At 40.5% G+C, this 27,595-nt stretch overlaps 2 protein-coding genes and 1 pseudogene across 3 annotated transcripts; 2 read left to right on the top strand and 1 right to left on the bottom strand.

The window, feature by feature from the left end:
- Nucleotides 1-285: 285 nt before the first annotated feature.
- LOC308460765 (vomeronasal type-2 receptor 26-like) lies at nucleotides 286-13,307 on the bottom strand (the record flags this gene model as incomplete). The annotated part of the gene is made up of 7 exons (XM_080977289.1): nucleotides 286-1,187; nucleotides 2,210-2,336; nucleotides 3,463-3,690; nucleotides 4,055-4,912; nucleotides 6,654-6,942; nucleotides 7,678-7,824; nucleotides 13,261-13,307. 7 exons carry the CDS (start codon nucleotides 13,305-13,307, stop codon nucleotides 286-288), a joined length of 2,598 nt encoding a protein of 865 aa, XP_080833415.1.
- Nucleotides 13,308-13,381: 74 nt separating this feature from the next.
- On the top strand, nucleotides 13,382-19,359 carry LOC308460764 (olfactory receptor 12D1-like; annotated as a pseudogene). The gene is made up of 2 exons: nucleotides 13,382-13,703; nucleotides 18,741-19,359. The product of its transcript is annotated as an olfactory receptor 12D1-like (transcript).
- Nucleotides 19,360-25,592: 6,233 nt separating this feature from the next.
- On the top strand, nucleotides 25,593-26,531 carry LOC308460763 (olfactory receptor 12D1-like; the record flags this gene model as incomplete). The annotated part of the gene is made up of 1 exon (XM_080977288.1): nucleotides 25,593-26,531. One exon carries the CDS (start codon nucleotides 25,593-25,595, stop codon nucleotides 26,529-26,531), a length of 939 nt encoding a protein of 312 aa, XP_080833414.1.
- Nucleotides 26,532-27,595: the final 1,064 nt, after the last annotated feature.

Here is a 27,595-nt window from a genome sequence, read left to right as displayed (position 1 = left end):
TCCTAGTAATTTAAATGTTTGGGACCAGCACAAAAATGAATCATACGAGTTTGAAAATTACATACACATTCCATCTAGGATTCAAATGCAAGGAATGCTAGCAAACTTAAGTGAGAAGCAAATATAAATGCAATGTTTCTGGCCAAACTCTGCATACAAGAATTTAAGGACAGATGTTTGCTTAAGCAAGGACCCATGACCGAATTCTTATGACATCCCTCCCACCAGCATTTCCAATGAACTACATACACAAACAAACAAAAAACAGATGCATTCATGTTCATGTTACTTTTTTCTGCTGATTAGTATTTCCCTGGTGTTAAGCTCAGGTCTGAATATAATAATGTAGCATTTTGGGGAAAAGATGCAAGCCAGTAATCCAGCACCAGAAGACAAGATGGAAAAGATCTCCACAGCTACCATGTATTTTCCTTTGGTGCTCAGATAGGTGGGAACAAAGGACAACCAAACACTACAAAACACCACCAAGCTGAAAGTGATAAATTTGGCCTCATTGAAACTGTCAGGTAACTTCCTGGCAAGAAAAGCCAAGATGAAGCTGACAATGGCCAGCAAACCCATATAGACTAAGACACCATAAAACATGGCCACTGAACCCTCATTACAGTCAAGTATGATTTCCCCATGCAGTGAGTGCATATCGGTATCTGGGAATGGAGGGGATGTACTTAACCAAAGAGTGCCAAGGGAAACCTGAATAAAGGAGCAGGAAAGGACAATAGAATTTGCCAGCCTTTTCCCTATCCATTTCCTCATCCTGGATCCTGGTTTGGTTGCCATGAATGCCAGAAGCACAGTAATGGTTTTTGCCAAAACACTGGAAAGGGCCACAGAAAAGATGATGCTAAAAGTGATTTGTCGGAGAAGGCAGGTCACCTTTCCAGGCTGTCCAATGAAGAGAAAGGAGCAGAGGAAACAAAGCAGGAGGGAGATGAGGAGGATGTAGGTGAGAGTCCGATTGTTGGCTTTGACTATGGGAGTATTATTGTGCTTCATAAAAGTCCCAAGGATGAATGTTGTGACCAGAGAGAAAGAAATAGTCAAGATAACTATGATAAGCCCTAAATCTTCTTCATAAGAGAGGTAGCTTGGGACCTTGGGAATGCATTGGGTTTGGTCATGGTTGGGATACTCATCTTCTGGACATTTCACACAGGCAGCCATATCTGAAATAAAAGAGGAGCTGTTTAAATATTTCAGATATTGACCAATGTACAGCTAAAGCATTGGTTCTTAACTTTTTGGGCGGCGCATCACAGAACTTTTATATAATCTCCTCATAAAAATATCCACATAAAGACATAAACAGCAAATTTTGTGTTCAATTTATATAATTGCTTTCAAAATTCCCTTTTTTCACATAGACAGAATCTAAAAACCGTCTACAATGTTTCATGTTATTTCATGCAGCTGTAAAACATTGGGTTGCTCTGTTATACTGACAATTTATTTTGCCCGTTGTTTGAAATATTATTCCTAAATTAATGATGACAGAAACTGTATTGCAAGATTATCAAAGGGGAGAAACAATGATGGTGAATGTATCCTGAAATGTTGGTGATATTATCACCATGTTGTGTAATATAAACTCGAAGGCTGGGATTCAATTAGTGCAGGCTTTTGAGTGTTCTTGAGGAATGAATGTTTCACAATGAGTTATCACATCTGATACTGAATATGCAGAAAGTAGAAATGTCCTTTATTATGTATTTATTTAAATTATTTTTTTCTCTGGTCTTCATTATTAATCTAATTTAAAAGTAAAAAAACATGTTGTCATAAGATTCTAATTTTTTAAAAAAATGTAACTAAATGTAACTAAAAATAAACTATATTCTTGAAATGCCAGATGGTCAAGAAGGAAAAGGGTCTTCTGGATACCATATTGAAACTTCACATTTCAAGGTTGGAAAGATCTAGGAAAGTCTTTTTCATTAACTGTGGAGCTACTTGACAAGGGGTCTTCATATCCACCCTGTCAGGTTGCTTTGACTGACAGATAGTGTAATGGACACAAATTCAGCCAGTCCCATACTCTTTAAAACTCTTAAAATATAATAGTTAGGGATTTTTATTTTTTGTTTACATTTTTTCATTGCAAACTACCGTCATAAGCATTCAGAGTGTTACACTTTATGTTTTGTTATGGAAATGCAAATAAGATAGTTGTGTCCCTTATTCCTCCCACCTTTATACTTAGAGACCATTCCTTCTGGACATGGAGCACAATCATAGCAGCAAAATTTCTCTCCCTCCTTCTTTTTCTTGCTGTAGCCAGGATAGCAGCCGTCATTGCACACAGAAATGGGTAGCACCTGTACAGAAACAATAAAGAAAGGGTAAGAGATCATTGAAAAAAGGAGGTTGGGAGAAGAAACAGAAGCTCCAGGTTAGAGCTGGGAGAGTTCACTTTTCTCTGTCTTGTCAAGTTAAGATTTACTTGTGGAAGAGGACTTTTTCTGCTTCTCTCTCACACACACTTTTGCTTTCATTTAGGTTAGGTTCTTTATTGTATTGTTTTATATCCCTCAGCTGCCGTGGGAAAACCAGGAAATCCCGTTTTGTCACACACGAGCACAGTGGCCATTTTAGGCATTGTTATCTCACCCTTTAAAAAGTGCTTTTTCAGGGCCATGATCTCACGCGAATCATGTGACTCACATGGGAGCATGGCCCTGGAAGGTGGCACCCTAGTTTTACAGCGTGTTGAGGGGTATGTTGTATTAATAAAAGGGAGAAAAGGAGATTGTTTCAGTTGCTGAGGAACTGAGAGGTTGGGCATTAGATTTTGTTCTACTCACATAAATGTACATTTTGCATTGGAGCAAAGAACCTCTGGCTCACTAGCAGGCAACCCTCCCCAGGTCACATTGCTCAAGTGCTTTCCCCTGGCTAGAATGTGTTCTTAAACTCTCATAATGCCTCAGCATGGTCTATTCAGAGAGATGTTTATTTGGTAGTATATGTAGAAAGTTATAGTTTTTAAATAGGTGGATATAGTTCTCTTAATGTGATAAAAAAGGAAATATCTATCCAAATGAAAAGAGTCCCTTAAAGATAATACGTAGCCCCCTTTCCTGAAATCAGTTTATGAAATAAGTTATTTATTTATTGGGGAACAGGAAAAATAAAACATATACAGTGGTACCTTGGGTTACATACTCTTCAGGTTACATACGCTTCATGATACAGACTCCGCTAACCCAGTTTCAGGTTAAGAACAGACCTCCGGAACAAATTAAGTACGTAACCAGGGGTACCACTGTAATAGGAATTCAACCAAGTTAGATCAGGAATATAATAATGTTTTTGAAAAGATGCATGAAAAATAAAACATCTTATGGGATTTTATGAAAACTAAAGTTGAAAGGTAGTTAGATGCATTCAAAGCCTTTGAAAATTTTGAGTCAAAAAATCAAATGCCTTAGAGCTGTGTCTCACCTGATTAAAAACTTTATGCCACACAATTTGATCATCATTTATGCTTAATTCTTTTCCTAAAGGTGCCTGAGGATCCAGTCTTCCAACTTTGACCCTAAACAACGAACCATTTGGGGAAATAATCCAGTTTGTTACATCAAAACCTGTAACTAACTCTCCATTATCATCAAAACACACTGAATCCCCAGCACTATTGTTGAACAAAATGGACCTTAGAAAATGATGGACCTAGATAGAAAGACAGTATCAGCAAAGTGAAGACTGTTTCAAAATTCTTCAATAATGTATGTGGTGACTTCATCCATTGGGTGATCATGTTTTTTCTTGAATTGGAAATGTTATATGATTATTTGATATTTCTAATTATCATTACTTTCCTTTATCTCCAGGTTGGTGTGTGATTTTGAATTGAAATAACAATATTTTATCATGGGATCATCGATACTTATCATAATGGATTTCCAAAAGGAGAAGAAAAACATGAAAGGCAATGAAAACCAATAGAGGCACAGGAATTGTCTCATACAGATATAAAATTCCCTATTTTTCTGGATGAAAACATAGACTTTTAAAAATGTTCAATTGTAATTACCTGCCATGTTTGCACATTCTGAAAAAACAGTTTCTGTTGTTCTCCCAACTTTCTACCTTTGGAACTGGATTTGTAAATGGCTTCCAAAGCATGTGCCACAGCATAGACAGCATTGTAGACATTGTAGCTGTGGCCAGTCATTTGCATTTCAAACAGGGTCCCAGGAAGACTCTCCACCTTCTCTCCTCCAGAGCAGTATTTCCTTTCCTGATGATGCCCATTAGCCATTTGTAATGAACAGTTGAATGCCTGTTCCCAAAAGTCCTGGATAAAACCATCTCCTTGGGCCCATGAAGGTCTTAGCATCTGAAGGAAATTTTGGAATCCCAATGGTTGATTTGAATGAACCGTGAAGGATATGGAACCATGGAAGGTTTGTAAATCCCAAATCTTCTGAATAGAGTGTGATGCAAAATCCCAGTGGGATGTAATAATCCACAGTTTACCCAGAGGTGGCAAGTCCACCAAGGGTGCTAGAAACAACATCATTCTTATAACTTGGAAGGATGGAGGTTCCCCATATACAAAAAATACATTGGCCTTTCTTTCAAAGACAATGATATAAGCATCCATGTGCTTAAAAAACCAGTCTAGCATCTCATCCATATAACTCCATTTTGGAATGTTTACTATGAAGTCATAACAGATGCCATTCTGGGTAAGCATTGGCACTATTGTCTGTAAAAACCTATTCCCTTTGTCATCATCCACGGCACAAAGCCCAACCCAGGTCCATCTGAAATGCTGAAGTAACTGCACAATTCCCTTGTGCTGGTGGGCTTCATTGGGGACCATCTGGTACAAGAATGGGAATAGAATTTCTGCACTTTGTAAAGGTAAAAATGATCCATAAGTGAGCTGTAATGAAACCCATGAATATTTCTCAAACAGATTACAAGAGAATAGTAAATGTAGTTCAACATCCTTTTGAAAACCAGAATCACAGTTTCTGCAATCAATGGCTGTTTCGTTTGCCCTATTATTAAAGTATTTTTACTCCCAGTGTTGGACCTTAAGCAAGTACTACTTTTGCAGCAGTACAGAATGAATCTTTGACCTCTTCTATGTGGCAACAGTTTCAGTCTATTCTGCCTCAAACTCATTTTCAAGAGCCTGAACATACCAATTTATTTCAACCTTTCCTTATATGATGCAAACAGTATAAAAACTGCATTATATTAGGAGAAATTGCTTGCAAAAATGCACATTAGTCACGGCTGCATACAAAAGTGTGTTTATTAGGAGAAATTAACACATTAAAAACATTAAAATGTGAGGATTTTGTCTAAAGAAATGCAGTTTGCTGCAGAAATGTGCAGAACTGCATTTAAGATTGGGAAAATGGGAATCTGAGCAAATCAAAATGGACAGCTCTTTCCACCCCCAGCCTAGTGCCAAGCCATGTTTCCTGCATCCTATGGGTGTGCAAATGGGTGTTGTTGTTTGCCTAAACATTTGATTTGTCTCCTTTGATTTCATTTTTTCTCCAAGTTTTTCATTGCAATAACATCATTGTGATTTTATTTCGGTGTTCTGCAGTTTTGCCTCTCAGTGATACTAGTTCCCTCAGCCTCAGGCTGTATAAACACCAATTTAGGTAACTTTTTCCTGCTGCAACCAGGTCACTCAAATGCTTTCAAAACATCCTATTACTAGTATGTATAGTAGGCTTAGGAATAAGATAGACACCAATGCTGGAGACAGAATGAACTTTAAGCTAAATATTATCTTGTGGTACTTTTTGAGGGTTTCTGAAGACTCAGGAGACACCATTCCTGACACTAGCTTCTAAGTGGCTTTTACCTCAGGTCAAATTCCCTGATTTCACTTCCAGGCAAATACATCCACAGCCCAGTCCAGCTATTGGGGACAATCTGCCCTTTTACTAAGAGCTCCTCTGATTGTATTTCTGCTTGCTTGGACAGTTTAATCAATTTCAGATACTCAAATACAAGCAAGTTTTTACCCTGGGCAGCTTCTCAGATCAACTCAGCCGCTGGCTTCCTACTCCTGATCCGCACCAACGGATTTTAATAACACACTGGGTATTAACATACAGGCCTCAACTTTCCCCGCAATTACTCTCTACCCTTATTTATCACACTGAACTCTTCAGCTCCCTCAACTGTCAAAACTAGAAGTGCAGACTAAATTTTCTTGATCCATGACCCATATAATATAATCTTAAAAGTAATTCCCTCTAGCTACACAGGACACAATGTCTCTATGCAGGCAACATCCCACACTGACTCTGTTCAAGTGAGTTTATGCTGTGATAATGCCTCTTGCCTTCTAGTGGTGAAAATACTGGTGTGTTCTGTGGGTGTAAAAACTGCTTGGTTTTGTGTGTCTGGAATATAATGGAATGTCCATAGGTAAAAGTCAGATCTCCTGTTCAATGCCCACTTTCATCTCTGTACTTACACCCCTAGCATTCACCCCTGCAAATATCTCTTTAAGTGAAAAAATGTACCTGCCCATCAGCTGCCCATGATCCAAAAGATCATCAACACTTTTTTCTCAAATCATGGTGGTGTTTACAGCCATATCGCAAAGCTCACAAGTATCTCATTTTCATAAAACTATGCACACAGGTTACCTGTGGTGTCTTGTGGATTGCTGAAATGATGGCCACATTGGCAGAGATTTCAGAGACACATCCTCCAACAACAGCGACCAGTTTGTTCTGATTTTGACATTTGAAGTTAGGAGAAAATCTTTGTTGTTTAGAAAGCAAGCTCAGGGTGGCCTTATAGGTCATGCTAGCAGTGTAGCTATTAAGAATGTGGAATCCCAGAGAAATGTTTGGTAAGATATTGGGGTTCTCATTTATCTCTTTTACAGCAAAGGCTAAGGCCAGGATGTGCTGGTAGTCCTTAGGCACCGAACTGCAATGTAAGTTACAGCTTTTTAATAAAACAACAGTGACAGAAGCAATGAAAAACACATTTGTATTCTTCATCCCTCATACACATCCATTCAAGACTGCTGTGAAGCTAAAAGGAAACAAACTCAAAATGAAATGAAAATAAAGTATCTCAGTTGAGCAACTAAATGCTCAAATTGTTTTGGGATCATACTTTTTGTTAACAAACTGCTGTCTGCTGTAAATCATTATCTCCCTTAATGTATTTTCACCATATGCATATAGGATTTCACATTAGTTTAAATTATGCATTTTGTGGATTCGTAGCTATATATATATTGCAATTTTATATGTATAAATGCGGAAGAGCATGTAAGGGACAGCATGTTTAAATCAAAAGGTTTTTTTACCGATCTTAAATGTGAAACACACTATAATACAATGTCATATTCCTCCTTGAGCAATGTTCCTCCATGAGCAATATTCCTCCATTGTGCAGAAGAAAAGATAAAGCAAACAGGTCCATTCAATTCTTTGGCAGTTGTAAGGGAAAGTTTATTATTATCTTGTGCCCAGCACAAGATAGAAGGCAAAATAGTTATTAACAACTCCAAGCATTGCCAACATGCTGCTTTTTCACAACCACAATAAATAAATGCAGTATCCTTAAATATGTGTTCCTGGTAAATATGGTCTTTACATATTACAAAAAAAATGTGTGTGAGAGAGAAGGAAGAGCAAGGTGATGATGTCTTACATAGGTTCATCAGTCACAATCTGTGTAGGTGGTTCAATTAGAGAAGGTACATTATAGAGAAAGAGGACTTGAGAAACCATCCCACCAATAACAAGATCCCCTGGCTGGTAAAATTCATGAGGAATAGGGAGCGGATCATCACGTATGCTGCAATTAATGAAATGTGACTTGCATACAGTATGGCACAGCAGCATAAGCAGCAAAACTATCACCATCATGATCCTGTTGACAAAAAATCCATTCCAAATTTCAATTCCCATGGTACCCTCTACAGCATTACTTGTGGTTTTTAAAGGTTCAGTAGGTACGACCTCAATCAAATAGTAGATAATACTATGGCTGCATTGATTTTCACCTTTGCCTGCTATAGAATGAATATGCCAGTTCCTTTGTTTTCTAGTTCAGGGGTTCTCAAATTATTGTTTGTGGACCATCAGTGGTCTACATGCTCCGTTCAGGCTGTCCAACAGCATGTTTGTGAAGAACATTTATAATTTGAATTTTATACAATAAAATACAAGATTCAAAATGAAAAAGCAATAACGTACTCTTAAAATTATGCAACCTCAACATCTTAAAATTGCTGCAAAAGGAAGACCATTAAGTGGTCTGCAAAGAACCTCAACAAGTTTTATGTGGTCCATGGCAGGAGAACTGTTTTAGTTCATATTGTTCATCTGTTTCTCTCTTTGAACTGGATCAATAATAAGTTAGTGGAATGTGACTCCTGCTAATATCAATGGGACTCATAAAGTCTACATTCAAGTCTAAATCTCCACACTTTATTTGTATGTCTGTGTGTGGGTTTTTTGTTTTTGTTTTTTGGAAGAATAATTAACTTCTGAAAATATATCCTAATATAAAGAGAGATAATCTAACGGAAGAATGACAGAGCCCTGCCTCTACCTAGATCTAATACTGAAGAATACAAGTGTTTTATAGCTTTACTTCAGACACTTGCTAACATGTGCTGAATGTCAATTGCATAAACTAGCAATTTTGACAGATATGATTATCATTCCCCAGTGTATTGCTGACTTCTGAAGTTCTGTCATGCATAACAAAACCGCTAGAAGATCTTTCCCAAATATTGTTTTCCCCATTTATTTTTACTGATAGTTAATTTAATTAGTAAGAATCTTTATCAATGCAGTACAGTACTTAAAATGTTCGTGATGTTTACATAAGAATGGGTTGGGAATGTTTCCTGGCCAAAGAAGCTGATACTCTAAATGTTGTGTACTGTATGTATCTGGGAATAGGCTGGATATGAAGTTGTTACTATGATGCTAAGAAAATGCAGAAGCAAGAAAACACATGACTCAGGAATCTTTGAAAGTTACTATGTTTGGCTTGGCCCAGGTCCTTCAGTATAAATTGCTATTTTAACCATATTGATTGCTATGGTATATGTCAATCATTGGTGTTCAGATGAAATTAATTGAACTTGTATTTTCATTTTATGTGGCTATATCTTATAATTGGTTTGGTACTTGTAAACCACTTAGAAGTTGTTTGAGTCACTGATGGCGATATATATGCAACCAAAAACACACATATGGAGAAATTATTTCCAAGCCAATTAATTTTTGATGACCCTCAAAACAAGGAATCATATGAGTTATAATTGTGTCTTCATTTGAGTTAGCATTACCCTGAACAGTTAAGTAGGAAAGGCTCCATTCAAATGCAGGAGATGTTAGCAATCTAAAGTGAGAACCAAATTAAAATGAAATGTTTCTGGCCAAACTCTGCATACAGACATCTGAAGGCAGCCCTGTTTAGGGAAGCTTTTAATGTTTGATGTAACATAGTATTTTAATATTCTTTTGGAAGCCGCCCAGAGTGGCTGGGGAAACCCAGCCAGATGGGCGGGGTATAAATAATAAATTATTATTATTATTATTATTATTACAAGAATTGAAGGACAGACATTTGCTTAAGCAAGTACCCATAGCTGAATTCTTAAGACATCCCTCTCACCAGCATTTCCAATGAACTACATACACAAGCAGAAAGAAACATATGCACTCATGTTCTTTTACTTTTTTCTGCTGATTAGTTGTTCCCTGGTGTTCAACTCAGGTCTGAATATAATAATGTAGCATTTAGGGGAAAAGATGCAACCCAGTAATCCAGCACCAGACGACAAGATGGAAAAGATCTCCACAGCTACCATATATTTTCCTTTGGTGCTCAGATAGGTGGGAACAAAGGACAACCAAACACTACAAAACACCAGCAAGCTGAAAGTGATAAATTTGGCCTCATTGAAACTATCAGGTAACTTCCTGGCAAGGAAAGCCAAGATGAAGCTGACAATGGCCAGCAAACCCATATAGACTAAGACACCATAAAACATGGCCACTGAACCCTCATTACATTCAAGTATGATTTCCCCATGCAGTGAGTGCATATCGGTATCTGGGAATGGAGGGGATGTACTTAACCAAAGAGTACCAAGGGAAGCCTGAATAAAGGAGCAGAAAAGGACAATAGAATTTGCCAGCCTTTTCCCTATCCATTTCCTCATCCTGGATCCTGGTTTGGTTGCCATGAATGCCAGAAGCACAGTAATGGTTTTTGCCAAAACACTGGAAAGGGCCACAGAAAAGATGATGCTAAAAGTGATTTGTCGGAGAAGGCAGGTCACCTTTCCAGGCTGTCCAATGAAGAGAAAGGAGCAGAGGAAACAAAGCAGGAGGGAGATGAGGAGGATGTAGGTGAGAGTCCGATTGTTGGCTTTGACAATGGGAGTATTATTGTGCTTCATAAAAGTCCCAAGCACGAATAATGTGATCAGAGAGAAGATAATGGTCAAGATAACTAAGACGAGTCCTAAATCTTCTTTATAAGAGAGGTAGCTTGGGACCTTGGGAATGCATTGGGTTTGGTCATGGGTGGGATACTCATCTTCTGGACATTTCACACAGGCATCCATATCTAAAATAAAGGAAGAGCTGTTAAAAAGATTCTGACATTGATCAATATATAGCTAAAACATTGTTCTGAAGGCACCCCTGTTTAGGTTTGATGTTTTATTGTGTTTTTAATATTCTGTTTGGAGCCACCCAGAGTGGCTGAGCAGACGCTCAGTTGATTGACGGGGTATATCATCATCATCATCATCATCATCTTAACTTTTTCAGGGTCACCATCCTCAGAGAAAAAATCACATAAATACATAAACAGAAAAGTGAACCCTAATTCAATGTGCAGCCAGGAAGGGCAGCAGGGCTCAGTGTTCAATCCTGGTGGATAAAGCTTTAGCAGCATGTTCCATGTGCTACCACATGGAAGCACCAGCAGGGCAGGCCCTGCAGAATCTGCCTTCCTCTCTTTCTCCACCCACCCCCCACTGTACCCTGACAACCCAGCCCTCCTGCCTTTTGACAGCACACACCCCTCCAAGTCAGCAGACCTGAGATAATGTTAATTAGAAGTTGCTTGTTGCATATGCAAATGGTTGATAAAAATGTGCTCCTTGCATCAAAATACAGTCTTGTGTTTTATTCCAGTGGGAGCACATTGATATGAATGATATGGGTGTTGTACCAGGATTGGGGGACTAAGGGTTCAAATCCCCACTCAGCCGTGAAGCACAGTAAGTGATCTCAGATAAGTTATCATCTCTTAGCCTGACAGAGTTGTTGCGATGATAAAAAAGGAGGGTGACATTCATACGTGCCACCTTGCACTCCTTGGAGTATGATATGGGTTGGGTTGTACTTTGCTTGTATTAACCCTGAGTAAATTACCTCATTTATTTACACATTTTCTCCCCTTGAGAGTAATTAACAGATCTCTTGTCCCTCCACTCACTGCACCCCCAGTGTATTGATTTTATACAAAGGGACTGCATAAACAAGGACTGCTATTAGGTAGGAACGGCACCATACAACCACAACATCATCAGTTTTTCTGGAATACTGCTTTCCACTGAACACCATTGACTGAGAAGAATAGCTGGAAAAGTTAATGCTTGGTCTCTAAAAAAAGATGCAAGTATAAAGGGTACTCTTTGTATTCTTAATTTCTACTTTCCTTCCTCCAGTCTTCTAAAAGGAAACACTCCAGTGCTGAGCAATTATGTTTGGGTAAATACTATTGAAATATGAGCTATGTCCACACATTCCTGTGCTTGAGTCTAGTCAACTCCTGATTTACAACATCTATTTACAGTGGGTAAAATAGTTGTAAAGGGAGTGGGATATAGGACGGAAATTGGAGAAAGGTTAGAATAGCAGAAGATGGTCTGAAATTGCTTCTGGACCGAATATAGGGATAGGGAACCCATGGCTGTCCATATTCATTCATTCATTCATTCATTCATTCTATTTTTATGCCACTTTTCCACACACAAAAGTCATGCTCAAAATAGCTTACAACAAAGAAACCAGGATGCATTTCAAACACTACAAAAACAATTTCATCATAACAGAGCAAAACAATAACATAATAACAATTTAATAACAACAATTTCAACTTCATATGTTCTTGGATTCCATTTCCCATCTGCCCCAGCTAGCATGGCCAACGATCAGGGATAATGGGAGCTGAAGTCCTACAACTTCTTCAGAAAACATCCTTCCTTAATTCCAGCATGACTTCTTCTTCCTTAGGTCTTTGCCAACAATGAAGGTGCTCTGTAATTCAATAATAATTCTATCTGGTCAAAGAAAGGAGTGGTCATGGAAGAAGATCTGCCAAGTCCAAATCTATCAGTCTCATAATAGCAGGGCAGTAGCAGGGTGGAAGGGGAGCATTACTACTATTTTTTGTCATTACTACCACTGGAGCATCAAAGAAGTAGGGGGAAATAATTGCTTTGGAACCACTTTGACAGCTCTTTTAGAGAGTGGCTTGCCTTGTTTTCCCAAGCTTCAGGTGCTTGCCCTGTATCCTATAACGGGGAAACAAACATTTATAACTTGGGGAGAGGAAGTGGATGAAAATTTGCAGACATAAACTTCTTCTAAAGAGGTGCAAGGATTTTAGAGTGAGAAAAAACTGCACTTGATATACACACCAATGTCACATAAGAACACAAGAAGTGTCCCACTTAGTCAGGCCAAAGGGCCAACATAGTAGAGTAGCCTGCTCTCACAGGGGCAACCAGACACCTATGGGAAGCATACAAGCAGAATCTGAGAGCAATATTCTTCTCCCAACTTGTGATTCCCAGCTCCTGTTATGTACAGGTAGTACAAAGCTGATTAGGACAGTGATGGATATGGGCATGAAGCATCAGAAGCATATTTTTACTTGGGAAACTGGTTGGTGGGCTTGCCTTTGTGGCACCCAGTGTCTTTGTTATGTGTATGCAAGTTCTTACTCTTCATTTAAGAGCCAACAAGCCCAGCACATCATTGTAGGCTGATCTTTAGAGCAATTTGCTAATATGAGAAGATTGGGGACTGAGGAGTCAGCAAAGATGAAGAGATCAGCTCTTCTCTACTCACCCACCCCAAATCTTATGCATACCCTTTAGCATAGTCAGGAATTTAGATTTGGCAGAGGATCCTAGCTGTGATTTACTGTGGCCTATGAAACCAATTTCTATTTTTGATGTTCTAGACTTACTTATCCTTTCCCCCATCCACCTGATTTACTTCTTTCTTTGGCTTCATCTTTGCTCATTTACAACTGAAACAGCCTGTCATAATAATGCTTCCTTGCAATATTTCTGCCTTTATTTTCAGTGATGGAGAACCAGACAAATGTGAATAATTTTATCCTCATGGGTCTGACTAATGTCCCTGGGCGGAAAACCTTCTTCTTCATCAGCTTCTTGTTTGTCTACTTTGTTATCATGGTAGGGAATGCCATCATTTTACTCATAGCACTGATTGAGCCACGCCTGCACATCCCTATGTACTTCTTTCTTGGGAACCTCTCTTGCCTTGACATATGCTACTCCACCGTCACTGTACCAAAGATGTTGACAGGCTTCCTCTTTGGATACCAGAAAATCTCTTTTATTGGATGCATGACACAGCTTCATTTTTTCCACTTCCTGGGTAGCAGTGAGGCTTTACTGCTGGGTGTCATGGCCTATGACCGCTATGTAGCAATATGTAATCCACTGCGTTACACTGTCATCATGAACAAGAAGACTTGCCTTTTCTTGGCCATGGCTACCTGGACCACTGGATTCCTCCATGCTCTCATGCACACCATAATGACATCTCGGGTCCATTTCTGTGGCCCCAACATAGTCCAGCACTTCTTCTGTGACATTAAACCCCTTTTGAGATTGGCGTGCTGTAGCACCATTCTTAACCTCCAGCTCCTCAACATAGTTACAGGCCTAATTGTTGTGCTCCCTTTCCTCCTAACATTTCTTTCATACACCTACATCCTCTCCTTTCTCTTCTTAAAGGTAAAGTCTAAGGAAAGCAGAGCAAAAGCCTTCTCCACATGTGCCTCACATATCACAGTTGTGACTCTTTTCTATGCAGGGGCTATCTTGACTTACGTTCCCCCCTCCTCAGGAGAATCCCTAAAGCAAGAAATCATGGTCACTCTCATGTACACTGTTGTCACTCCAGTTCTGAATCCTCTGATTTACACTCTAAGGAATCAAGAAGTGAAAACTGCTATTAAAAAATTAATAAATCAAAAGTGCAGAGCTTAAATATGGACTTAATAGTTTGTTATTGCCCTTGTTTCAGAGAACTGATATTGGCCATGGAAGGTCATAAGATGCAGCTAGGCACAGAGAATGTCAAAAGATCCTCATAACCACTTTTAGGCTTTCCTGTGTTGAACTAAGGGAGGGGACAGCTATATCTGGATTCTTTATTGGTGGGTGGGATATTTTCATGCAACGGGCATGAGTTTTCTAAATCTTTTTATCAGATCAAATCCACTGTCTTTTATATTGTGTCTTTCCAAGCTACAGTAAGTAACAATCTGTTGGATAGATCTGGTCTCTGAAACTGGTTCAACCTCACAAAAGGTCTACAATAGGGATATAGAACAATCCAGATGCTGTTGGACTGTACCTCCAATAATCCCAGACATCATTGCCAATAACCAAAGAATATGAGAGTTGTGGTCCAAGAACAAATGGAGAGCTAATGCTTCCCATCCTTGGTCTACAGACTTTTATAATGAATCGTTATGGTGATTCCCCTTTCCTGTACACGCCTAAAAATGTATGTAACACACAGAAAAAGCCAAAATGCCTTTAAAACATGAATACCATGTGAGCATGCCTGTAGGGCTTGTCTGTAGATCATAGGCAAGTGTATACTCTATGACCAAACTCTCTGCTGCAATGTAATGCAGGTAAGATCTTTGGGGTAGATCTTGATTGATGGAAGGCATGGTCCTTATTCAATGTTGAAAACAAAAATTATTTCATTGTGGGATAAAGGGAACTGATATGCCTCTGTAATTTCATCAAAAAGAAAGGGAGGAAGGAATGTGACTGTACTTGCATTGCTTCCTTACATTGAAGTATGTGTAAATGGTTAGTTTTTGGGAAACAGCAATCTGTGTTGCTGAAGAGATATCATGCTGGCAGGTCCAAAGTTCATTGTACTGGCAGCAAGGGCCAAAATGCTCTCACTACTCTATTTTCAGTTTATCAAAAGAAGCATGTGCATATGCAGATCATATCCAGTTCAGATGTGATGCAGCAGTTGGAATTCTACCCTGGCAACTGAGATGACATTTGAGAATAAAACCAAGAAGCTAGGAGCTGATCCAAAGCACAGATCTGATGGAAAGAGGGTATCATTGTAAGCAGGTATAAACAAATAAAAGCAACATTCAACTGAAAAAGCAATCTCTTGGGAAAATGAGGGGCTCCTGTGACACCTTGGTTACAGAACATAGTTTGTCTAGGCTAAGATGAGCAAATCTGTCAACTACATTTTCCCTCAGTTTCTCATTCTTCCAACTTATTTTCACTTTCCACATTTCCACATCAGTTTGTATTATTTAAAGTCCTCATGAAAATTCTCCAATTTCAGTGTGAATTTCTCCTGATTGCCACATGTTTGTATGGGATTTCTCCTGATATACCATTTCCCCCTACTATAATAGAATTTTGTGTGCTACTTCCACAAATATGTCACTTTACACTGGTGTATGCATTTTTGTACACATTACTTGGGTGACATTGCTAAATTCAAAGAAGTTACCATTTTAAAGCATGGCTGTGTTTTGTTTTGCTGATTGCTTCACAAAGTATGAATTAATTTGCTTTTTAATGAGAAATTACCCACAAATGGGTCTGAACTGTTGGAAAGGAGGCAATGGTGTGGTGTTCCACACCCAATTTGTATAATTCAAGCAAGAAAGAAGGTGAACTGTGCAGTGAAATGCAAAGTTGAGTTATTGGGTGGATTCTTGATTTGGCACCCCAACACCACCTTTGATAAAGAGGTGTCAGGGACTGGACTGAGGGGGATGAGACTGAGGAGGAATGGTGGATACTGCCCCCCTTTCTCCTGAAGCTGTGGTTTGAGAAAGGTCACAGCTCAGAGACAGGTGAACAGAAGAGTTGGGAGGTGTTGGGAGAAGAGAAGGGCGAGACAGAGACACATTCTCACAGAACAGCATTTCTGACGCCCCCTCCTTCTCCCAGAATCTGGCATGCATTGAAAGTGGAAGAGCAAAGGACTCAGAGACAATTAGACCCTGGCGGCCACTGTAAGGTGAAGTGCTGTTGCTAGGAAGGGAGGGAGGAGGAGCTCAGTTGAAGCAACACCATTAAATTAAGAGGCAGTGTACAGAGGCCTCTTGCCATGAATATTGAATAAAGACTCAGTAAGAGCTTCCTTGTCTACTTCCTTGACTGTCTACTGTGAGAGGGGAAAGGATCAGAATTCACTGAAACCTGACAAAAGGCCGTGTTTAGACATAATGGTAGTTGCTCAGATGACAGTTTAGGTTACTACTCTTGTTTTAGGGGGTTGTAAAGCTTCTGCCTGAGCCTCCAAAGGAAATGGGTATCCCATTGAAGGGATCTGGGAGGAGGTGCTACTCTTCAGACACCCAGGCATGGGCTAGGGCCATAGCACTCCTTAAGACAGTTCTCCTGTGGTTTGACCCATTTGGATGTACTGTATGTTACAGGTCCTCCTCGTCTCAGGAGCAACCCCCTTTGGAAATACTTCCAGCAACTGGGCTGGGTGTTAATGGTTATACCCAGGGTGTTTGCCAAACCTATTACACCTGTAAATAATAAAAGTTGTGGCCTTATTTGACCCCCAGAATTATTATTGTGTATTGATTGGTTCTTTTCCTAAATCAGGGGACATCAGGGTAGTGGTGGTGCCTGGGCACATGAGGAGAAAATCTGTACGCAGCTTCCAAGGCGCAAATACAATTACATTATGATGGATTCTGTACTCAAGAATGTGGGCCTTATAAAATAATATTCTAAAAATAAAATTGGTCATTAAAAACAGCTTGGCAGAATTTATTGATTCTACAAATTGTGTTCTCAAAAGCACACTTTATATTTTCAAAGGCACACAGGGTTTATTTTCTCAAAACCAAGAGATTTATAGACTCTATTCCCACATGAAGAGGTACTAAATTAATGAATGTAGCTGATTTCCCCAATGACAGCCAACAATCTTTAACAAGCTGGGCACATGTTGCATACTAAGTCTTAGGCTTACACATTCACGTGGGGTCACACAGCAATCAGAGTGTATTTCTTTTGTCTCCTTTAAATACTTCCTTCATACCACTTAACATCAGTCTCATGTTCAATCATCTAAGGGAAAAGTGAACTCATCAAGGTAGGCGCCGTCTGCAGCTTGAAAGAACACACTATATAGCTGGATGTTAATATAGCAATTTATGTTCATCCAATTCTTTACTCCCAGGTGAAATTATGCATGTTACAGCCTGCTTTTGTGAAAACTACAGCTGATAAATCTGAGTAAAGAACACAATAGAAAAATGAAATGCTCATGATGATAAAGTAAAGCAAAGGGTTGAAACTGGTGCTAGTGCTAGTAAGATAAGACCATTTGAAGTTAATGAACATAACTTGGGTTCAATAATTTAAATGGGTGTTTGCTGCAACTCGAATAACTGGATTGGCAAACATTAATTAATTGGTAAACATTAATCTTGACCAATGCTATCTGTAACTATTCTTTGTCCAAATGTGGATTTCAGATGATCCTGAAAGAGTCATACTGGAAGGAGAACACAGGTACAATTTTGCTGTAGTTATTTATGTAATGATATGCTAAGATGTGAGTGTCTATTTCTGGGGGTAGGAGGGGATGGCTCTGCGACTGGGATGGCGATAAAATTGTCCCTGATTTGACCAAAAATACTGTTTCTTGACTGTTATTCATCAGACAGGTTTGAGGGTTGTGCGACACCTGGGCACGCAAGTAATGATTATGGTTGTAGAAAAAATAAAATCATTTCCCTATAAAGAATGTAAGTGGGTTTAGAATTAGTCTGGGGTTTTATCTGGCTATGTTTGTAGAGATTTCAAACACAGTCATACCTCGAGTTGCGTTTGCTTCACATTGCCTTTTTTCCAGGTTATGAACACTTCTGGGTTTGCCGGTTCGCACATGTGCAGAAGTGCTCTATCACATCACACGCACAAGCAGAAGTGGTGTTCTACTTACGGACTTTTCAGGGTGCGAACGGCACCCCAGAAGGGATCATGTTTATAAGTAGAGGAACCACTGTATAGGTAAATGGCTTGAATGGTACTAACCTACCTTTCTTTCTCCCTGCTGTCTTTTAGAGATGAAGAACCAAACAGAGGTGAGAGAATTCATCTTGACGGGCCTGACCAATCTCTGGCAGCTTCAGTGTACACTCTTTGTCACCTTCCTGATGCTATATTTAGCCAGCCTATTGGGGAATGCATCTATTGTGCTTGTTGCAATAGTTGAACCAAAGCTGCACACTCCCATGTACTTTTTTCTTGGAAACCTTTCCTGCCTTGACATCTTCTTTACCACAACCACAGTTCCAAAGATGCTAGCTGGTTTTCTGTTGCCAGTCCAAACCATTTCCTTTGGTGGTTGCATGGCACAACTCCACTTTTTCCATTTCTTGGGCAGCAGTGAAGCCATTCTTCTGGGAGTAATGGCATTTGATCGCTATGTAGCAATATGCAACCCTTTGCGTTACTCCATCATCATGCGCAAGCAGGTCTGCCAAATCTTGGCAACAGCCACATGGTCTACTGCCTTTTTTCATGCCCTGATGCATGCAGTGGCAACTGCCCGTTTGCCCTTCTGTGGGCCCAATCACATTGAACACTTTTTTTGTGAAATCAAGCCTTTGCTGAAACTGGCCTGTGGTAGTACTCACCTGAATCTCTTACTTCTTAATATTGTAACCAGTTGCATTGTCATGGGACCTTTCATTGCCACACTCCTCTCCTACTTCTACATTATCATTTTTCTTCTCTTCAAAGTACAATCCCAAACTGGTCGGCAGAAAGCTTTCTCCACCTGTGGATCCCATCTGATGGTGGTTGGATTGATGTACGTGCCAGTGTTGTTTAACTACATGCTTCCTTCTGTGGGTAATGCTTCTCAAAGGGATATGATGGTGACCCTCATATACAGTGCTGTTACACCAGTTTTGAACCCACTTATCTATACATTGAGGAACCAGGAAGTCAAAACTGCCTTGTTGAAGATTCTGGGAAGAAGGTTTTTGACATTTCACTGAAAGGAAATGATCAAAAGAGGCTTTATTGGTTTGTTCTTGTTCTTATTATATTTTTGTGGTTCTTTGGTGTATTTTTATGTTGAGAATCACCCTGAGATCTACAAATGCAGACCCTCCACGTGTCCCTAATTTCCAGGGACATCCCTGATTTAGAGAAGCCATCCTGGTTTCTGATAAGATCCCAGAATCTCCCACTTTTCCTTAAGACGTCCCTATTTTCATTGGAGAAATATTGGAGGGTATCTGACCCCTGAGCCATGTGAAGGAAATCTGTTTAGGAAAGGTTTTTTTAAAATGTTTTATTATGATTTTATGTACCATATTTTTCTCTCTACAACACGCACCTGACCATAACACGCACGTAGTTTTTAGAGAAGGAAAACAAGAAAAAAATATTCTAAACGAAACAGTGGATGTATGATTTTTGTGGTTCATGCTGTGGCCACAGACATGTGTTCTGACGGTGAGTTTGGGGTAGCCCAATGCAAAAATCCTGAGGATCCATGTGGATCCATGCTTTGTAACCACGTTTTTGCGCCATTGCGGCCCCATGAAACAGTGGGTGCGTGTGTGTTTTTTGGTGCAGGCTGTAGCCATGGACATGCTATGTGATCTGATGGTGAATTTGGGGTGACCCAGTGCAAAAATCCTGAGGATCCATGTGGATCCGTGCTTTGTAACCACGTTTTAAGTGGGGAGGGAAGGAAAAGCATTCAAGGGACAAGGAGCACGTGTGGGGTGTGTGGAGAAGGATGCTGCTAATAATGCAGGAGAGGCTCCTCTCCTCTCCCACTTTGCTCCTTTAAAACAAGCAGGCTCTGCTTCTCTCCCTCCTCCCCGGCTCGGCAGCTGCCGAAACGCTCACACTCACACTTAAAGATAATTAAAAGCAACGCGCTAAGACAAACAAAGGAAACCACGATAGTAACCACTCTGAGACAAATCAAGAAAAATTGCGACCAACACTCTCCCCCAACAAGCCCAGTGAGGTCAAAACACACACACACACGCAGAGAACCGGCCCTAAAGTCGCAGGGGCGCTGGAAGTCGCAGGGGCACTGGGGGAGTGAACGGGAAGCAAGAGAAGGAGAACGATCCCTCACACACACACAGAGTATCAATCCTAAAGTCGCAGGGGCACTGGGAGAGCGCAGGGGCGCTGGGAGAGTGAACGGGAAGCAAGAGAAGGAGAACGATCTCTCTCTCACACACAGAGTATCAATCCTAAAGTCGCAGGGGCACTGGGAGAGCGCAGGGGCGCTGGGAGAGTGAACGGGAAGCAAGTGAAGGAGAACGATCCGTCACACACACACAGACATACAGAGTATCAATCCTAAAGTCGCAGGGGCGCTGGGAGAGCGCAGGGGCGCTTGGAGAGTGAACGGGAGGCAGGAGGAGGAGAACGATAGCTCAAGCACACACACAGCCCCTACAGTGGCTAATCCAAAATCGGACAGCAAAAAACTGCAGGCAGGGACAGAGAGCACGGGGTTGTTTTAAAGCAGCCAACTGGACAGGAGCCACTTACACTCGTGTAAGCGGCTCCTGTCCCCTCCCGCTCTGCTTCTCTCCCTCCTCCCCGGCTGGGCTCGCTGTCAGGAGCCGCTTACACCGGCTTTGCTGTTTCAAAGCAAGCCACGGACTGCTCACGACTGCAGCAGATTTCCCCGCTATCCGTAGGCATTCGCTCCATAACACGCACAGCCATTTCCCCTTATTTTCTAGGAGGAAAAAATTGTGTGTTATGGAGTGAAAATTACGGTATGTTGGGAGCTGCCCAGAGGCAACCCAGTAAGATGTGTGGGGTATAAATAGTAAAATTATCATTATGGAATGGGATGTCCCTATTTTCATTGGAGAAATTTTGGAGGGTATGCAAATGAAGGGTGGGTATAAAATTTAATAAATAAATGCAAATAAATAAACTGAGGAACTTTGTCTGAACCTTACATCACTTTTAAGAGCCTAACAGAACAATCGTAGTATTTAACAAAAGCATGTTCCCAAAAATAGTCTTGATAACATTATAAACACATTTCCAGTTTAACTCAACACAAGTCCACTATAACTTAATAACTCCACCACAACTTATTTGGTGGTTTTCAATCAAGTATTGAAGTTTCATACTGAGCTCACCAAAATTATGTGGATGGGAAGGCAAAAAGGAAATGAAAGTTGAGGTGAAATCTCCCTATTTGCAAAAGTATTATGAGACATGATAAAATCAACCAATATGATATATTCCTTTAGTTGTCAACAATACCCATTTGCTGCCTACAAAGAACAAACTGATGAGCCTTTCCCAAACTAATAAATGGATACAGATCTGATATATAAAAAAGGCAACATGAAGAAACCAATGGGTAAAAAAGAAGAAGGATTCACTGTTACTGGCCTGAGAAGAACTACAAAATAATTTCAAAGATGGACTCCAGCATGAAATTTCATAGCTGGAATTCATCAGCAAGTTTGCTTAAACAAGCTCAAAATTTTCTCTCTCATTCTAGACAATATCATATAAAACAAACAATTAACATACCATCTCAAAAGACCTTGTTAATCATTTATGTTTTCAAAAACAAAGGAATTCTCATATGACATGAAAAATCTCTAAAGGTTTTGGTTTTTTCTCCTAAAGGGAGGTTGGTTTTTCTTTTCCAAAGGAGGGTAGATGTGATAAAATGAGCACTCTCAAAAGTATACAAAGAAGCTATATCTCTCCTCTGCTTTAATATGAGTGTGGGCAAACTGATGATAACATCTTACTCTGGTTCTGTGGTTTTTAATCTATTTACAAGTTGAATATCTAGACTGAAAGAAGTATATAGTTTGTTAAGGTAAGAGCTGCAGCAGCAAGCAACTTTTTCAAAAAAGATAACAAAAATGCATTCAGTATGTGGATCCCTTAACTACAGGGTTGCCATATTTCAAAAAGTTGAGCTGTTTTTAAACAAACTCCAAGATTATTGAGCTTTTTTTCTTTCTTTTTTTACAAAAACGCAAAAAACTCACAATTTTCGGTCAACTTGTCTAAGATCCAATATAAAGAGCCTGTTGGAAATGACCCTGGGACATCAATTCCACCTTTGAAATCCTGGTAATGAAATCCCAGGAAAATCCAGAAATAAGGTAAAGGTAAAGGGACCCCATACCATTATGTCCAGTCATGACCGACTCTGGGTTTGCGGCGCTCATCTCGCTTTATTGGCCAAGGGAGCTGGCGTACAGCTTCCGGTCATGTGGTCAGCATGACTAAGCCACTTCGGCAAACCAGAGCAGTGCATGGAAATGCCGTTTACCTTCCTGCTGGAGCAATACCTATTTATCTACTTGCACTTTGACGTGCTTTCAAACTGCTAGGTTGGCAGGAGCAGGGGCCGAGTAATGGGTGCTCACCCCGTCGTGGGGATTCGAACCGCCAATCTTCTGATCGGCAAGCCCTAGGCTCTGTGGTTTAACCCACAGCACTACCCACATCCCATCTACTTAGCAAATTTCAGATACCTTCATACCTTATTCTCCCCTATGGGTTGCATTACAGAAATAAAGGAATAAATGAGTTAAAAATTAGGAGTACAGTTCACACAGTGGAAAAAGTGGAATAGATGTGGGAAATGATACAAAGCATGATTTTTACAGTCTGCACATGTAAATCATGTCTCGTTTTCTGTCTTGTAGTAATACTGTTGTGCTAGTTTTTAATATTAACAATTACTTCAGCAATTAACAATTGATCTTCAGCAATTAACAGTTTTAAACACTTGTCTCCATGCCAAGTAAAAATCTTTATCTGATTAAATGTTGCCTAATAACTAGTGGGTAATCAGTTGGAGATGCAACTTGATGGAGCTGCACCAATATAGAATGAGTATACATAGCTATGGGCAGATCCGCACTATACATCTAAAGCACAAGTGGTGCACATTTAAAGCACAGGACTTCTCCCAAACAACCCTGGGAAGTGTAAGTTCTTAGGAGTGCTAGAAATGGTAGCTCTGAGATGGAGTAGCTCTGTTTATGGCTGCCAGAAGTCCCTGTTTCCTGGGGACAGTCCCCGGATTTACAAATCTGTCCACGGACAAAATCCGTCCCCGGAATGTCCCCAGATTTCATTTAATGTCCCCAGATTTATATTTTAGATGTTGTAGATTTATTAGCAGGGAATGAAAGTTGTGTGATTGGTTCAACGGCACAAGACACATCATATGGGGACCTCCGGCAAGGCAAAATGGCGGGCACCATGGCAGCAGGCAGCTCCTGAAGCCAGCCAGAGCCAACTGGGCTACCAGGTTGGCTCCGGGCTGCTGAGACTGTCACTGCCACAGCAACTGCCAAGGGGGAACTGGAGACGCCTGGCGCATCAACTGGGGAAACCGCTGACACCTCCAACCCAAATCGAGCCTGGAGCGAGAGCACCTGGTCGCCCGGCCGACTGCCCAGTGGTGCTCTGGGGCCAGGAAAACCCCAGAGCTGATGCAGAGAGAAGGAGGAGAGGAGAAGGAGAAGGAAGGGAGAGAAAGAGGAAGGAGAAAAAAGAGGTGAGCCCCGACCTTGCTGCGCCACTGCGGCTGCTGAAGAGGAGAAGTAGGAGAGCACTGGGAGGGCAAGGACACATGGCCAAGCCCAGGCCCAAGCCGAGCCTACTCCACAGCGGCTAGCACTCCAAGAGAGCAGGTCGGGGCCTAGAGGAAGGCCATGTGACAGAGGAGACCACAGAAGAGGACATATTACTTCTTTAAAATAATAATAATAACTTTTTGAAATAACCTTTTTCTCTTTTCAAAAAAAAAAAAAAAGTGTCCCTGGATTCTTTGAAAAAAATCTGGTAACCTTACTATAGTTCCTACAATTTTTGGGGTGAATAATGTGTTTCAAATGTGTGCTGAACATGCTTTAGGTGTATAATATGGATCTTCCATAAATTTCACTATCTTTCATTTTCTTTGTTCCTTTGCATGCAACTGGGGCAATGAGTTTCCCATGTTTGCAGCTGTCCCATTGTACTGTAACTTTAAGTGCAGTTTGATGTTGAGCAACTTTGCAGCTAATAATGTTTAACTCAATGTCTTTTTTCTCGGGAGGAAAGTGACATCATACTTCCCATAATGACACAGCTACAGGGGCCAGTTAAAGTTGCCAGTCTGAATCAACAAGAACAAACCTTTTTGTAGCTTATGCAACACTTGTTGTTTTTGTTATTTTCTACACATTTAACAAATGAAAGGAAGGGGGAACAAAAAGAAACATGGGACACATCTGAAGAAGCCAGTTTGGTTGTTTGGTGAGCACTATGGTGAGTTGAGTCTTTTAAAGGATGTGCATATGAAATGGAAGGAGGGGCATATAACCACAGACCAATGCAATGGATAGCCCAAGCCTGTAAGTGTGATGTAAGGCAGGTTTACAAAGGTTGCTAAAACAATGACAAAGCAATGCAAAGTGGTTCCTTGGTTATGTTCAGAGCAAGAAAAAGAAGTGAGGGATACGTTTATTGCTTGGACAAGACAGTGAAGTGTTAACAGGTGATGGAGAGAAGGTGCAACCACTAATTTTTTTTTGCTTTGCACTTCTCCCACAGCGGGAATGGTGTTCTACCTGGGAATAGCAAGAGAGAGAAAGAGAGTGTGAGTAGGATAGAAGAGACTCTAAGAAACTCATTTCATACAAAATGTGATCTGATTATTCAATATGTCACTAACTGTGTTTCTCTAATTCAGGGGCGGCCAATGCAGTACCCTCCAGAAGATGCTATTGCTCACTCAATTCCTGAACAAACTGGCTAGAGCTAGTGGCAGTTGGAGTCCAACAACATCTTGAGGGCACCACTTTGACTATCCCTGCGCTAATGAAAATTCATCACTCTTTCAGGAATGACAGAGTGAGATAAATATTGTATCAGATGTATTCCACCCTGCATTCAGCACTCTACTTAGCATCATGAAGATGGAAGAAATGATGGAGATTATTTAATCCAACACTCTGGACTTCTGCTGAAATACTACATACTTTGAAAATAATCTTCATGCCTTTCTATCTCATATTGTTTTCCTTAAAATTGATTTAAAAACTGACCAGGGAAAGAAGCCTTGTCAAATTGCCTTCATGGCTTCAGTCCCAACACCACAATCCATTGTCTTTCAATTCATTCATCACTACAGTACATTCTCTTCTAATTCCATTCTAAAACCACTGGCCTATTTCCCCCCATTTTTATTTTTTTTATCTGCACAGAGATGGGGAACCAGACAGAGGTCTACGAGTTCATTCTCTTGGGTATAGCAAATGACCACAGACAGCAACACATGCTTTTTACAGTCTTCCTGCTGCTCTATGTGGCCTGCTTGCTAGGAAATGGGGCCATTTTGGCAGTAGTCCTGGTTGAGCAACGCCTTCACACCCCCATGTATTTTTTCCTTGGAAATCTCTCTTGCCTTGATATATGTTGCTCCACAGTTACTGTACCCAAAATGCTGAATGGCTTCCTAAAGAGGCACAACACTATCTCCTTTATTGGTTGCCTGACTCAACTGCACTTCTTCCACTTCCTGGGCAGCAGTGAAGGCATGCTTCTGGGAGTCATGGCATATGACCGCTATGTGGCCATATGCAACCCTCTGCGTTACACCATCATCATGAATAAATGGGCTTGCTTTGCACTAGCTGTGGCTACCTGGGCCGCAGGCTTCTTTCATGCCCTAATGCACACAGTAGTCACTTCCCGGCTGTGGTTCTGTGGCCCCAATCTTATCCAGCACTTTTTCTGTGACATCAAGCCCCTGCTAGAATTGGCTTGCAGTAGCACGGCCCTCAACATGACCCTCCTCAACGTTGTCACAAGTTGCATTGCTCTAGGTTCCTTCTTTCTCACTCTCCTTTCTTATCTCTATATCATCTCCTTCCTCTTCTTCAAAGTCCAGTCATGGCAGAGCCGTTGGAAGGCCTTCTCAACCTGTGCTTCTCACCTAACGGTGGTAGCACTTTTGTATGTTCCAGTTATTTTCAACTACATGCTTGCCTCTACTGGTGAATCTTCTGAAAGGGAAATGAGCATCACTCTGTTGTACAGTGTGGTCACACCTGTTTTAAACCCCTTGATCTACACTTTGAGGAATCAAGAGGTAAAATCTGCTCTGAGGAAAATATTATGCAGAAAAATTATATTTCAAACATAGGAAGCTGGCTTATACAGAATTGGATCATTGATCTATTTGACTAACTGATGATGGCTCTCCGGGGTGTAAGACAGGGTCCTCTCCTAGTCCTACCTGGAGATGCTGAGGAATAAATCAGAGATGGTAGCCTGAGCCATACTTTTGAACTTTGAGTCATGCCATGTAACTTACCCACAAAACAGTTTCTAATGAACTGTCAGAAAGGAGGCAATGCTGTGGTGTCCCCAAACAGGTTTACACAAATCATAGGTCTTGTTTAGACATGACGGTGTCCACCTGTCAGCTGCAGGGAATAATGCCTGGAGGCTTAAAGGCCTGGTTGAAAATGTGATTGGTTTGATGACAAGCCAAAAGTGCTTGGCTCATGTGGCAGTTTAGGCATTTGCTTGGCCTTAGTCTTGGTGGAGGGCAGGCTGTAATCCTCTGCTTGTTCCACCAAAGGAAAGAGGTATCCCATTAAAGGGATCCAGGAGGATGCCTAGGAGGGGGCTATGGTCATTGCCCCCCTTAAGGTGGTTCTCTTGTGGGGGTGACCCATTTTGATGTATGTTATGGGTCCTCCTGGTCTCAGGGGCAAACCCCTTTGGAAATACTTCCAGCAGCAAGGCTGGATGTTAATGGTTATACCCAATGCTACGCCAAACCTATTACATTTGCAATGAATAAAAGTTGTGGACTTTTTTGACCCCAAAATGTAAATGTTGTGTCTTGACTGGTTCTTTTCCTAAATCAGGAATCATTGCATGTGGTGAGGCCAGGGCACACAACTTCTAAAGAGAGGAGAGAATGGTGTTAAGATGGACTATCTACTAAAAAATGTGAGCCTTTTAAAAAATTGTTGAACGAGCAAACATTGATGATGTTAAAAATAATCTTGGTCATTAAAAACAATGTAGCAGAATATATGGATTGCATAATTTTTGTATTCTCAAAAGCACACTTTGTATTATCGAAAGCACAAATTGTTTATTTTCTCAAAATAAAGAGCATTGTGGACTCAATTCCCACATGAGCAATCAAGAGGCACTAAATTAATGAATGTAGCTAATTTACCCAACAGCGGC

The sequence above is a fragment of the Podarcis pityusensis genome, assembly GCF_964106645.2.
Source record: "Podarcis pityusensis genome assembly, chromosome: 13".
Lineage (NCBI taxonomy): Eukaryota > Metazoa > Chordata > Lepidosauria > Squamata > Lacertidae > Podarcis > Podarcis pityusensis.
The sequence above is the reverse complement of the archived record's forward strand: the minus strand, read 5'-3'. Positions and strand labels throughout refer to the sequence as shown.